Genomic DNA, 15,221 nt, shown 5'->3' on the forward strand with positions numbered 1-15,221 from the left:
AAAAACGTCTGACAAGCAAGACGCTTGAAGTAAAAGTGATTTTGGATGGACCGCGCTTGCGCGGGAGGGGAGATCACGTCACTTCCGTTGCCTGTACACTCGTCGATACACGAGGTGGCCGTTCTATAGAATGGCGAATCAACGACTGTCTGATCTCTTTAAGCGGAGCTTGAGGTAATATGCATAAGACCTATGGTAAGGTAAGTTAAAAATAATATGTTTTAAGTACATTGTTCAGCTATATGCAGCAAATTAACCATATTACTATACACCAACACACATGAGAAATGAGCTATCATCATCATCATCATCATCATCACACCCATCCATCACCCAAACAACCAACACCACCCACACATACTTGCCCATTTAAAAAAGCCCATGACACTGACAGTTTCCCCTTGAATAGTCAACTGTGTGCTAAAGACAAAACTCTATGCTCAAAAGCTAGGTGTATAAATTCTACAACTACAGGGCCTAGTTCTGAGTCTGAGTGAGTGAGTGAGTGAGTGAGTGGGTTTAAAGACTGCTTTGACCTAGGGATTAGCTGATGCAGGTCATGCGTTATATCCATCGACTCAGGGATCATGATGAAGCTGGTGAATCAGAGATCCAACCCATAACCCACATCTAAGGGACATAACTCTCTACAGTCAATTGAAGTGTTAAACACCACTTGAACTCAAGCCTCAGCAGGCTTCCTGTGTGAAAAATCATGATGAAGTAAGGTCAAGCTATTGGCACTCTTAGTCGGCACATCTGACATACCCATTTCAGGGAAATTAAACTGTTCCAATTCATCAAAGGAAAAAGCGAAAAACTATAAAAATGTCCTGAAAAAGTGAATGTGATGCATTGCCTTTGACCCTTACACTCCCAACATCATTGTGTTCTGGACTCTCGGACACTGTTGTATCTGTGATCAAATCATTTACACTTTGTCAGGAGTGTGAATCCAGTACAAATCACATGAATGTCTAGATAATATTTGAACTTATCAAAGGATTTAGCAAGCCAAGACTGGCTTCAAACATTCAATTCTGATGTCTGGGCAGGTCTGTTTCACTCTAAAACAAGAGAGTACACCCCTACATAAATGTGAACCCCTGAGAATGGCATCAACACTTGATGTTTCTTAAAATATAGGTTAGTTATACAAAATGCTCAACGCACCAACAATATCTTCTCAAGTAAGTATTGCAACTGATTGTACAGGTGAAACATAACTAAACAACACACCAACTGTCTTGAATCAAAATGCCACGGCATGTCAGTATATGACAGTTCTAAATGCCCTTCACACTATGGTAAACTGATCCACATGGCAGCATGTGGTGCCACATCCTCACTCCCCGTCCCACGTTGTGCTTCACCCTCTGTCTGACAAATGCACCATGTTGTACCATGTGTCTGACAAACGTCACAAGATCTTGGGACACGTTGTTAGTGTCTGACAAATGTCACAAGATGTGCCACGCCCTCATTGTCAGCTGACTGTCACAAGATGTTATGCTTCTCCTTGTACCTCTTCCGAGCAGCCTCATACATGGCTTTCTTTCTGTCTTCCAGGGACATCTGGCGGTTGCCTGCATTTCTTCCAAAGTTGTCTGACTTGAACGTCAACTGTGAAGGCTAGAATAAAGGTTGAGTGAATGAGTTATTTTGGTCAAGGGTCACAGTGGTACAATTGTTCTTCTATATCAGTTGGAGTGAGTGAGTGATGTTTTACGCTGCTTTTAGCAATATTCCAGCAATATCATCACAATATTACACATTGTACCCATGTGGGGAATCGAACCCGGGTCTTCGGCGTGACGAGCGAACGCTTTAACTACCACTGTACCAGGCTACCCCACCGCCCAATATCAGTTGGAAGCCAGAGCTGTGATCTCAATATCTGTTTGTTCCTCAAACCACACTCAACATTATTCCCGGTACTTGATGGTAGCCTATCGAGACAGGACCAGAGAGTGATTGATGTTACGATCTTTATTTTATACAACCCATTAAATCAGGAATTGTGCCCAATTAACCAACAAGCATTGGTATGGCGCTATTTTAAGTTTGGTTTTATTAATGCATAAGCATTGGAATGGAGCTGGTTGTATGTAGTATTATAGTATAATAGTGAAAATAGTAAACAAAATTTAATTCATAAATGGCTAAACTTACACAAACTGTCTGTTGAACTGGAGGTGATACAGAGTTACCCTCTGGAGGTGGTATGTCCTCTGGTGTGAACTCCACGTTCCCCTCCAGGATGTTGGTGATGACAACATCCACATCTTCACACCTGTCTGAAACACACACCACACCTGTCTGAAACACACACCACACCTGTCTGAAACACGCCTGCCTGAAACACACACCACACGTCTGAAACACACATCACACCTGTCTGAAACACAAATCACACCTGTCTGACAAGCCCATCACACCTGTCCGACACATGCATCACCTGTCTGTCTGAAACATGCATCAGATCTGTCTCAAACACACATCACACCTGTTTGAAACATGCATCACATCTGTCTCAAACACTCATCACATTTGTCTGAAACACACATCACACCTGTCTGAAACACATCACATCTGTCTGAAACACACATCACACCTGTCTGAAACACATCACACCTGCCTGAAACATACATCACATCTGTCTGAAACACACATCACACCTGTCTGAAACACACATCACACCTGTCTGAAACACATAAAACCTGTCTCAAACATACATCACATCTGTCTGAAACACACCTGTCTGAAACACATCACACCTGCCTGAAACATACATCACATCTGTCTCAAACACACATCACACCTGTTTGAAACATGCATCACATCTGTCTCAAACACTCATCACATTTGTCTGAAACACACATCACACCTGTCTGAAACATACATCACATCTGTCTGAAACACACATCACACCTGTCTGAAACACATCACACCTGTCTGAAACACACATCACACCTGTCTGAAACACATCACACCTGTCTGAAACACACATCACACCTGTCTGAAACACACAATACAAGCATATCTAAGGTGCTGATAAAAAAATCATAATCAGGCCAAATCTGAAATTGAAACCCATGATCATAGGATCATGCAAAGAGTGCTGCTTTCATTTACCTAGCTCTGCTACAATAGTGGCAATAGGGACATGTGGTAGTACACTCTTCACTTGGTCTACCATGACCTTGACCTCTGGGGCAACTGTGATCTGATTGGTTGTGACTGGCGGTGAGGGGGATCCTTGAGATTGTTGTTTAGCTGCCGGAGCTTGTGTGATTTCAGCAGCTGGAAAAAGTTGAATCTGCCCTGAGAATACACTCATCATAAGTTCAAGAAATTGATAAAATAATAAAAAAAATAAGCAAAACTTTGTTTAAACATAAGGTCATTAACTGTTCCTTTGTTCCTTTAGCTGAAGGTTTTACCAGCTACACTCATGGTCAACAGCATGAACAGCTGTCGATGCTGTTGCATGTTACACAAGTCACAGATGGTTGTGCATAGTCAAACCCTGTTAACAGCCCTGCCACCACTACTTTCTGTTAACAGCCCTGCCACTCACTACTTACTACTGTTAACAGCCCTGCCACCACTACTTACTGTTAACAGCCCTGCCACCATTACTTACTGTTAACAGCCCTGCCACCACTACTTACTGTTAACAGCCCTGCCACCACTACTTACTGTTAACAGCCCTGCCACCACTACTTACTGTTAACAGCCCTGCCACCACTACTTACTATTATTAGGCACGGGTGAAGCTGGCAAGGGGTAAGACTGCCTCTTGAGGTAGTCAGTAATGTCAGAGTGGGTGTACGCTGTTGCCGAGACACCCAGACTCCGACACATATTCTGTCGCACTCTTTCAGAAAACTCTTCAAACAGCTCTGCTTCCTTCTTCTCAGTCACTGGCAAATATCTGTAAGACATGTCAAAGTGATGACATGACATGGCATTCAGCCTAAACCAAAACATAAACTGCTGAAGACCAATTCTAACATCAGACCTTCAAATGGGTTGCTGCAGATCAATTCAATTCAGTAGCTAGAATGAGCGAGTGAGTTGGGTTTTATGCCACTTCTAGCAATATTCCAGCAACATCACAGTGGGGGACCCCAGAAATGGGCTTCACACATTGTACCCCTGTGGGGAATTGAACCTGGGCATTTGGCATGACGAGCAAATGCATTTAACCACTGTGCTACACCAAGGCCCTCTTCAGTAGCTAGATCTTCATGGTGGAACTAACACGTACAGCATGCTGCTCATAGCTAATCAACATTTGTTATGTCCAGGTTGATGTATCCTAGTTTGTGTTTGTGTGTTTGTTGGCTGCACTCCAATATTCCAGCTATACAACTGTGTGATTACAATATGCCATTTAGAAAGTGGTCAAATGCAACATATGTTATATTTGGGATTACACTTTCTTAGTGAAGTACAAATTCTAATACTTTTTTGGGTTGAGTCCCATCCGGGATTCGAACCCACACCCTCAGAGTCAGGCACCTAATCGCCAGCACACAAAGTCATCCGCCTAACCCGCTCAGCCACAGCGACTTCTTTTGTGGAAGTCAGACAACTGGTAGTCTAGACTGCGGACTTTGTGTACCCTCTGTTAAGTCCGTAAATTGGCACGGACTCAACACAAAAATGTACTAGAATTTGTACTTTACTAAGAAAGTGTAATCCCAAATATAACATATGTTATACAACTGTGGTTGCTATAGCCGGGGAATGACACTATTTCACGAAAATACACCTAACTGTCAGCCTCATAATCCCCGAGAGGTGATTATCTGATGGTCAACCATTATGTACACCTGATATTTTTATCAAAGCCACCACAAAATTCAGTGTAAACCTAAAGTGGACCTATGTTTACTTAACAACTCACCGTAATTTAAATATTGTGTATGGAACAAAAAGGCACCAGAAAAGGTCACTCCACCAAGTACTTTTGACTGTGGACTGAAACAAAAACAAACATCTGGGTAGTGGAAATACAATCATCAACTAACATCAGCTAACATCAGCTAACATCAGACTAACACCAAACCTTACCATCACCTGATAATGTACAATTTGTGTGACTTTCAGGCCACTTAACGCTAAAGTTTAGAATGTGGCACTTGATTACCTGCATGAGACTTTACCTTGTATTTTTGCGATTTACAGTCAACAATGTTAAAAGCTATATGACTGATACTTCAGTAAGTCCACCATGAAAGGATTTGAGACAAACGCAGCAAATGCTAAGCAAGATGGCTTCAGATACTTACGACATTTATTTTGAAAATTTCTACTCTGCTTGCTTGAATTGTTATCTGAAACAAAGAGAAATAATAACACCAGTCAAATTACCATCTCATTCTACTGGGTACATTCACTGCTATGCAAACAGAAGCATATTTTCAACAACAGCACATGCCTGAGGAGACGGCAGGTGTACATGTGCTTAACGAGACACCAAGTGTACAACATGTGTCAAAGGAGACAACAGGTGTACTACATGTGTCAAAGGAGACAATAGGTGTACATGTAAATGTGCTACAAGGTGACACCAGGTGTACTACATGTGTCAAAGGAGACACCAGGTGTACTACATGTGTCAAAGGAGACACCAGGTGTACTACATATGTCAAAGGAGACACCAGATGTGTACTCGAACCATGTCAAAGGAGACACCAGGTGTACTACATATGTCAAAGGAGACACCAGGTGTAAACATGACACCAAAGGAGACATGAGGTGTACTACATATGTCAAAGGAGACACCAGGTGTGTACTACATGTGTCAAAGGAGACACCAGGTGTAGGTGTACTACATATGTCAAAGGAGACACCAGGGTGTACTACATGTGTCAAAGGAGACACCAGGTGTACTACATATGTCAAAGGAGACACCAGGTGTACTACATGTGTCAAAGGAGACACCAGGTGTACTACATATGTCAAAGGAGACACCAGGTGTACTACATGTGTCAAAGGAGACACCAGGTGTACTACATATGTCAAAGGAGACACCAGGTGTACTACATGTGTCAAAGGAGACACCAGGTGTACTACATATGTCAAAGGAGACACCAGGTGTACTACATATGTCAAAGGAGACACCAGGTGTACAACATATGTCAAAGGAGACACTACAGGCGTACTACATATGTCAAAGGAGACACCAGGTGTACAACATATGTCAAAGGAGACACCAGGTGTACTACATGTCAAAGGAGACACCAGGCGTACTACATATGTCAAAGGAGACACCAGGTGTACAACATATGTCAAAGGAGACACCAGGTGTACTACATATGTCAAAGGAGACACCAGACTCCAGGTGTGCTACGATATGTCAAAGGAGACAACATATGTCAAAGGAGACACCAGGTGTACAACATATGTCAAAGGAGACACCAGGTGTGCAACATATGTCAAAGGAGACACCAGGTGTACTACATGTCAAAGGAGACACCAGGTGTACTACATATGTCAAAGGAGACACCAGATGTACTACATATGTCAAAGGAGACACCAGGCGTACTACATATGTCAAAGGAGACACTAGGTGTACAACATATGTCAAATGAGACACCAGGTGTGCTACGCTTGCTTCATTGTGAGGCTGAAACCCTTGAAACCCTCAGAGTTCAAGGTGTCGAACAGAGTCACTCATCCATTCCACTACCTGACATTGCTGAAGATCACATCATCAGTACCTGTGTGCTGTACACAGTACCAAGCGAGTGAATACAGTTTTTTTCCACTTTAAGCAATATTCAAGCATTATCACGTCTGGGGACACCAGAAATTGGCTTCACACAATGTACCCATGTGGGGAATCGAAGCTCAGGTGTTTGGCGTGATGTTTGGCTACCCCAACGCCCTAGGAACCGTACTCTTGGTACATTCCAGTACTAAAGTTCCGTTGTTTAGAACAAACAAGGGCCCAGTTAGAGAATTTAAAAACACTGTGATTATCTAATGTGTAGCTTAATATTATTTGAGCTTTCTTAACCAGTTGAACCAGCTTGTTTCCCTCCTTGAGTGGTTATTTTTATAATGTTGCAGAACGTAGTGTCAAATTATCAAATGAAATACAAGGACAAAATGTGCAAATACTCACAGGCTGTATTAAATGTCCTAATTCAAATGGCAGAGACCTGGAAGAAAATAATTCATAAAAAAATATTAGGACATGTAATTTTTATTTTAGAACTGACTTTCACTTTGAACTGTTTGACTCCCACTTAATAAAGGATCACACTACAATGCATAAACACAAATTTGAAACCAATTCTTAATCATTTGTCTATGTGAAAATTTCTGCGACAGAGTTGTCCATGAACCTGTGGCGTAATTATTGACAGATGCGTTCAAAGACATTTCACAGAGATGCTGAATAGTAAGGCTGTAACGATTCACTCGCATATTCGGTGAATCGAACTGTAGCCCTTCATGAATTCAATTCGTTATTCGTGGTCACCAGCACCAAATATTAACGAATATTTACGATGTTTTTAAGGGAGCATATTTTACTTGAACCCTTGTGTACTTTTGGAAAGTGAGATATGCAAGAATGGCACATGTACTAGCATTGCAGTAGCGTAAGTCATGTTAGTTTGCCAAGGCTGCACATGGTACTGTCGACTACAACTATTACATACCAAATTGGTTATTGCTGTGACAAATCAAAACTGTCAACATGGGCATTCCATATTATACATCAATCACTTAACTACAACATAGTATTAAGTGAATAATTATTCATATTCGTTACCCAATATTCATGATCATGTATCATATTAAGCCACATAGTGTATTCGCATTTGCAGCCCTACTGAATAGATGCTGGAGTTAAGTCATATACTTCTGCAGATCATTCCTGACTGTCACAGTCAGTCTAAGCACTGATTGTGTTCATGCTTGGGGATTTCCTTAGGACTGTTGAGACGCTCCATGAGTGTACTCATCATTTCAAGACCACAGTGTCATTAAAAACATAAATGAGAAAACACTGCATTCATATGCTTTGGATTTAATTTCTGATCATAAATTGTATGAAAGTTGTACACCAATTGAAATGGCACAGGTTGGCGTCTCCAGCTTGAATGGCAAGTGTCACCACTGCAAATGTCTGTAACAACTGACAAATCTCCGGTTCCACAGCAAACCTTTTATTCCGTGCCATCTGTACACATTTCTGTTTTCTGCTGCTTCTACTGTTGCCGGTTGAAAAAACGTATTGCAAAACGAACTCCCAACTGAAACTGCATAACATTGCATGCCCCTGTCCCCAAGTTATCTCCCCTTTGACAGTCATGTGACACTCGATCACATAATCTTAATCTAAATATAACTTAAGCATTTGACCGCAACAGCGGAGTGAGTGAGTTTAGTTTTACGCCACACTCAGCAATATACCAGCTATATGGCAGCGGTCTGTAAATAATCGAGTTTACGACAAGACAATCCAGTGATCAACAGCATGAGCATAGATCTGCGCAATTGGGAACCGATGACATGTCTCAACCAAGTCAGCGAGTCTGACCAGCCGATCCCGTTAGTCACCTCTTACGACAAGCATGGGTTACTGAAGGTTCAAGAGCAACCCTCCCATCAACATAGCATATATCTGCAGCTGTCTTGCTTACTAAACTTACCAAAATTTTAAAAGACCTATCTTTCCACTTGTTGTGGTCTTTTCAGGAAAAAATAATAAGGGTAAAGATGTACCTGGAACAAGAAAAGATTCACAATGACGGGATATGATCTTATATTCTCATATGTTCTACAATCAATCAAACACATTCACTATAATTGAATATCATATGGTATCCCCTACAGCAGGTGATATCAGAAAGATACACTATGATTGGCTATGGACAGATTAACTATCATTATATGACTGACTGACTGACTGAGTTTGGTTTTCGTTTCTTTCAGCAATATTCCAGCTATCAAATGGGCTTCACACATTGTACCCATGTGGGAAACCCGGGTCTTGGAGCCAATGCTTTAACCATTAGGCTAAGATTAACTATCATTATATGAAAAAACTGGGGTGTCCTTAAGTTCTTTTAGTGGTATAATATCAGCAGTGTCTGACTGCAACTTTAGTACTTTTATCCATACTGAATTATCACAGGTAGATGTATTTCTTACCACTATATATTGATTTTACATATTTGACCACTTCTTCTTTATTTTTATCAGGGCTGATTTCTTGACAACCTGTCACCCACTGCAGTAGTGATGAAACATGCCAATCCAGCAGCTGGAATAAGAAACAGGAACTTGAACAATGGTACACATGCTTGAAAACGTTTCGAACAAGAATATTTGTTTCACACAAACTTAATTCAGTGTTTGCCTTAAGCATAAAAAATTAGGAGTCGTCATGACTCCCCCGTGCCATGAGTGAGAGTCATGGACATGTTTTTGGAAGTCAACTTCAGTTTGGAACTTTCATCAAGACATCAACTGCGATTGCTTAATAATGACAAAAAAACAAGGTAAGGCAGGTCAGATATTTAATCAGCACTGAGCAGTGAACTGGCAAACATTTAGTTTTAGAAGTTTAGATTATCTGAACTAAGGACCCAGTAGCACTGCGTCAACAATGACGCAAGCTTCTAAATTCACTGCGCATTTGAGATAATTTGTGCATCATGGCAAACACTGTTTAAATCATATTGGTGCAGAAATTTATTGCAGTGGTTAAGCCCATGTGAATGAGCAAAGGGACACAATCATGGCGCAATAAGATCCAAACCCATCAGCAGTTTTCAGGTCATGAAAGGGACATAACTCTATATTCCAAAGGTTAACACGATTAACTTATCTTCCTTAGTTTGTACAGCAAAATCACTTTGTTGTGACAATCTGAAAACTGCAGTAAGGAATAGGTATTTCGATTGATTGATTGATATTCACACCATCTTTAGCAATACTCCAGCAATATCATGACAGGGGACACAAGAAATAAGCTTCACACATTGCAAACATGTGGGGAATCATCATCACTGTGACGAGTGAACGCTTTAATCACTAGACTACCCCAACACCAACATTAATGAAAGGGAGGGGTGTGGGATGGGGGACTGGATCATATATTGCTCCAAACTCCCCTTCCCTAGTCCCTAATCTCATGGCTACTAACACAGATATAAGTTTGTGACAAAGGTAGGAGTACTGTACTTACACAGATGTGAGGTACGACTAAGCTTGTGACCAAATGGTCAAGTGGTGAAATGTGGTCACAGACTAAAATTCTTGCACGTTTGTCCCAATTTTCATCTCCGTCTGTTGATATTATAATACCAGCAACACCAAACATGAACCTCAGGATCACACTGGAATAGAAAGATATATCTCAAAACATGATGTTTACTTGAACTGTATTTCACACTCAGAATTCAAATTGAAAAGAGGGATACTGGTTATAGATATCTGCTCCAATAGCATTTGAATCAAGGTACCCCTAATCAGACTACAGGACCGATAATTAATTAGCCTCTGATTTTGTAGGTTACTTTGCACTTAATCTATAATAAACTGTATTGTTTCAGCCCAAGATAGTCACTGTCCCTCCAAATAGAAAGACCATTCTGAAGAAGTCCGTCCCTGTTCAACACAACAGTCTGTCACATGTCAATGCAGCAACACCCTGATGCTACTCAATAACCCCTCATAAATCTTAACAACAACCGACTGGTCTTATGATCATAATAGATACAATGTGTATGTGTGAGTGAGTGAGTTATGTTTTACGCCGCACTCAGCACTATTCCAGCTATATGACGGCGGAGTGTAAATAATCGAGTCTGGACCAAACAATCCAGTGATCAACAGCATGAGCATTGAACCGATGACATGTGTCAACCGAGCCAGCGAGCCTGACCACCCGATCCTGTTAGCAGCCTCTTACTACAAGCATGGGTTACTGAAGTTTCATTCTAACCCGGACCTTCACGGGTCAATGTGTATGTGTAATGGCCCTTCCATACCTTATATATGTTACATGTATGATCCTCTGTGCTAAGTGAAGCACTTGACATTAATTAAACCAATCACAAATCAATGTACTTATGTTTTACTTAGCAAAGGTTTCCAAAACATTACATAAAACCTCTCAAGTTCAAACAACTGTAAGTTGTTAAGAATACCAAATCCACAGGCAGTTTCTGCAGATGTGATACTGCGATAACAACATATTTCACAGAAAATATATCACTGTATTTGTGAAAGCATGATGATAAACTTGTTACAGATGTCACCTGTGGGGTATATGAGCTGGCTGTTTGTGTATACACCTTGATCAACATGATCAAAGATCAAAGAAATGAAAACTAAATCATTGTTAACATCTGACATGTTCAAATCTTTGAAGGGCATTTAGAAGTGGAATACATAAGAAAAGTAACGTGTTTCTGCTTACCTTCTAATGAACCATGTTTTGGGGAGGAGAAAGGAGATGAGGAGAGCATGCAGTGAGATGAAGAAGCGCAGGACGGCTAGCACCAGCCCTAGTGGGAAGTATATTATGATTGGCACCATGGATATCCCATCTGGCAACCTGCAAACAAGAAGAAAGCATGTTCAGTTACAATGTTTACAAACCTGTTGGGATTAAGAGTTAGATGTTAGGTAAAACAGGGTTTAATTTTGCATTAAACAATTCACTAATTCTGTTTTTAAAGCGATATGCCTCACTTCTTTTGGATTCCACTTGTGCTGGGACGAAACATTCAGATGGAACTTGCATTACCATATTTTAGTTTGGCTAGGTTAAGGAATTAAGCTAACATTATTATTATTGAGATAAGATTTCACCACAAAGCAATGATTGTTATCTTGCTCACTGGGTGTAAATGGTCCATGGTTGACTTAGTGTGTGAAACACATGTTCCAGCCACTTTGTTCTGTAAAATTTCAACATGTTCAAACTTGAATTGAAATACTGGTGCATACCGGTACTCACTCAGGGTAGCTTCCACATCAATTGTTTAACAATTTACACTGGTAACTGTTAACTTAAAGGAGAAGCAAGCACAGGATTGTATCCCTAACACAACCATAACTAGTGGTGTAGCGATTCATCGATAGTATCGATGCTTGCATCGTCAACTACGCGATACGAGTGCATCGATACAAAACACATTTAGGCAATATATTAGGATCTATATATTGCAAGGGTCCACGATACATCGATGTATCGCCACAAATGACTGAATGACTGACTGAGTTTTGGTTTTACGCTGCTTTTAGCAATATTCCAGCAACATCACGGCGGGGAACACCAGAAATGGGCTTCACACATTGTACCCATGTGGGGATTCGAACCCGGGTCTTCGGCGTGATGAGACAACGCTTTAACCACTAGGCTACGCCCAGTATCGCCACAAGAGACGATATATCCCGATACAACTTCAATACTACTTAAAGTTGTAAGGAGTATTGCATTAGGAATAGGAAGGGAGTCTCTTTGAAATTCCTCTGAATTTTAAAAAAAAATCAAACCTTTTAGGAATTTGTTTGTCAGTGTCTGTTATCTTTGTTACATGGACAAAGGAGTTGCTGTATAAGTGAAAGAGAGTGAACATTTTTCAAACTCTCTGAACTGTAGAATACTTGTCTTTAAGTAATTGCAATATGTTTTAGTTGTTTGACAAATAACATCGTTTATTAACAACTATGAAAGATGTCTTAGTTTTGTTAAGAAAGAGAACAAAGAGAAGGTAAAATTTAGAAAGCATACTTAAGAGTTTTTTTCAGTGATTCTGAATTCTGACATAAATTACATTCAATTGTTTGTGAAAGAATCGGTGCCGAAACACACCTTCCCGAAGGAAACTTCGGTTTCAAACTTATATATGTTAGATCAAAGTATAATGAATATGTTTGACTGTACTTTCTTAAGCATTTAATGCTGAAACTTTATTAAATGAACAGCTTTTTAAGTGTGTGTGAATGTAACACAAGATCTGCTGTATAACAAATAAAGATTCAGTCATTTTATCTTATCATATATGTTCTGCTATTAGAAATTGCAAAGTATCGGGATACGTATTGTATCGCCACCATTGTATCGTGATGATAATTGTCTCACAGGTTCTTTGCCAATACTTTCATGATACATGTATAGCATCTTGCCTCATTAAACTGGTATCGGGATGTATCGTCTCTCCACTTAGACCACAATACACAGCTCTAACCATAACCCTATGGACTGACTGACTGAGTTTGGTTTTACGCCGCTTTTAGCAATATTCCAGCAACATCACGGCAGGGGACACCAGAAATGGGCTTCACACATTGTACCCATGTGGGGATTCGAACCCGGGTCTTCGGCGTGACGAGCGAACGCTTTAACCATTAGGCTACCCCACCGCCCCATATAACCCTATGGAGGCACACACAATTGTCAGAGAGACAAGCTGAGAAAATTTGTATAACATAGCTTTGTTTGGTTAAATGCAGAGTGTCTAGACAAGGTAAGTCAACTCTTAGCGACAAGTCATAATGCTGCCACTATTGTCTTTCTTGTGCAAGAAAAATAATGATTATGACATCCCTCTTAAATAGTCACATTACTTAAACAGGCAATGTATTAGTAAAAGGAATCTGCATGTTTTAATTTCAAATTCATATCATTACTTTATTGTAAAAATATTTAGCACTACAGGTAACATGCAGGTGCATAATGAGATACATCTCCAACAAACTAAACAACAGTGTAACCTTGGTTTATGGTCACATGATACTTGCCTTTGGAAATTTAAGTTCATAATGATAGACAACATGACTAAAAATATTGAATATCCATGGACAGTAATGAACAATGTAAAGTAATCCAGTTATACTAAAGAAACAACCCTACATTATCACCCCAAATCAACCATGTCACAATATCCCATGCATTAATGTGCTAAATGTTTGCAGCATCTGACACTTGCTAACCAAAGCTCTGTGATGTCAGTCAAGCATCTACTCTAGGCTGCTGGTACCACGCTGAAAAAATGTCCCCACAATCTCAGAGAATAAATTCTAAGATGTTAAGAATATTAAGTAAAAAAAATGACACAAATTGTCAATGACTCTGCACTATTTCACTACTTGAATACATGAATATTATCACACTGTTTCCAACAGTCTTGATTTTATTTCTGTTGGCAACAGTAGCTCCATCTGTGAGTTTACTATTGATCATGTTAGAAAATACAACGCCCAACTATTGAAAGGTTCCACTTGTTACTGCAATAATAGTGTCTTCCATTACCATTACACAGAATTAACTTTTGTAGGTATGATGTAGAAGTTTGTGCACACTGCAAATGCATTTGTTTATCTCCCTACGCAAATTTTGGTCCAGAGAGTGAACAATTGGAAATAACACCACCTGCAAGAAACATGAATCCGGGTGCAAAGAATAAAAAAGTAGTTATCCATAAAACGTGTCATGTATTCATGATAAAAATGTTGCGATATTTTTATATATACCATTTATTTTGCTTCCAAATGACTATAAGAGTGTCTGGTAGGGTGAGATGATATAATCTATTCACCAACCAATAAATAGTATTGTGAGAAATAGATACATCTCAAGAAATAATATTTAGTATCACTTCACTGATCCCAATTGCCTCCTCAGTGGTAAAAGTTCCTTACGTACCCCCAACCTAATTTTAACTATAAACTGTAGACTAAACTATAGTGTTTGCTCATCAAAAAAATAGGCGGGGGTACGTAAGGAACTCTTTCCACCCTAACAACTAACTACATTCGGGTGATCATGGTAAGTGACATTATTGTGTTGTTTTCTGCCATTATCACCCCACTCGCGTCTTTCAATGACCACGGACAGAAACAAATCTTTAAATCTAACAACCGCATTTTATTCGTTAAGCGATGTTCAGTTCTATATCTTCCTAACCTACTCAATAGACTCAATATTTTCTGTTGCGTTCGCCTTTAGGCTTCACCTTTTCTGCATTAGCGACTGAACCTTGACTGAGTAGATCGTCCCAAATTCTCTCACCTGTTGAGTTCCAACAAGCTGCGAATTTCCATTTTACCGAGCTATAATAAACACTCAAGGACTTCAATTTCAATATTTCTTATAAATTTCTTTACACGAATTAATTTCTGACGGTAAATAGGTTCTTTTTTCATGCAACCCAAAACACCATGGGCGCCGCCATGAT

The 15,221-nt window shown here is 40.0% G+C and overlaps 1 protein-coding gene across 1 annotated transcript; it reads right to left on the minus strand.

Annotated features, from left to right (window-relative positions):
• Nucleotides 1–213: 213 nt before the first annotated feature.
• On the minus strand, nucleotides 214–15,219 carry LOC124274376 (lipid droplet-regulating VLDL assembly factor AUP1-like). The gene is made up of 12 exons (XM_046709755.1): nucleotides 15,056–15,219; nucleotides 11,456–11,593; nucleotides 10,220–10,370; nucleotides 9,181–9,292; nucleotides 8,679–8,751; nucleotides 7,142–7,178; nucleotides 5,301–5,345; nucleotides 4,916–4,989; nucleotides 3,759–3,937; nucleotides 3,136–3,303; nucleotides 2,173–2,297; nucleotides 214–1,632 (listed from the first exon to the last, which is right to left on the minus strand). Exons 1-12 carry the CDS (start codon nucleotides 15,085–15,087, stop codon nucleotides 1,498–1,500), a joined length of 1,269 nt encoding a protein of 422 aa, XP_046565711.1. The 5' UTR covers nucleotides 15,088–15,219; the 3' UTR covers nucleotides 214–1,497.
• Nucleotides 15,220–15,221: the final 2 nt, after the last annotated feature.

Source organism: Haliotis rubra, unplaced genomic scaffold, assembly GCF_003918875.1.
Source record: "Haliotis rubra isolate DU_JTF1 unplaced genomic scaffold, ASM391887v1 Scf19, whole genome shotgun sequence".
Classification (NCBI taxonomy): domain Eukaryota; kingdom Metazoa; phylum Mollusca; class Gastropoda; order Lepetellida; family Haliotidae; genus Haliotis; species Haliotis rubra.

What these genes read in the sequence shown, in the direction of transcription:
- LOC124274376 (XM_046709755.1), bottom strand. Translation starts at nt 15,087, where the DNA reads ATGGAAATTCGCAGCTTGTTGGAACTCAACAG. An exon ending in CACTATTGTAGCAGAGCTAG is followed by an intron (nt 2,298 to 3,135) that starts GTAAATGAAAGC and finishes TGTGTGTTTCAG; the next exon opens with ACAGGTGTGAAGATGTGGAT. An exon ending in CAGTTCAACAGACAGTTTGT is followed by an intron (nt 1,633 to 2,172) that starts GTAAGTTTAGCC and finishes CCTTTATTCTAG; the next exon opens with CCTTCACAGTTGACGTTCAA.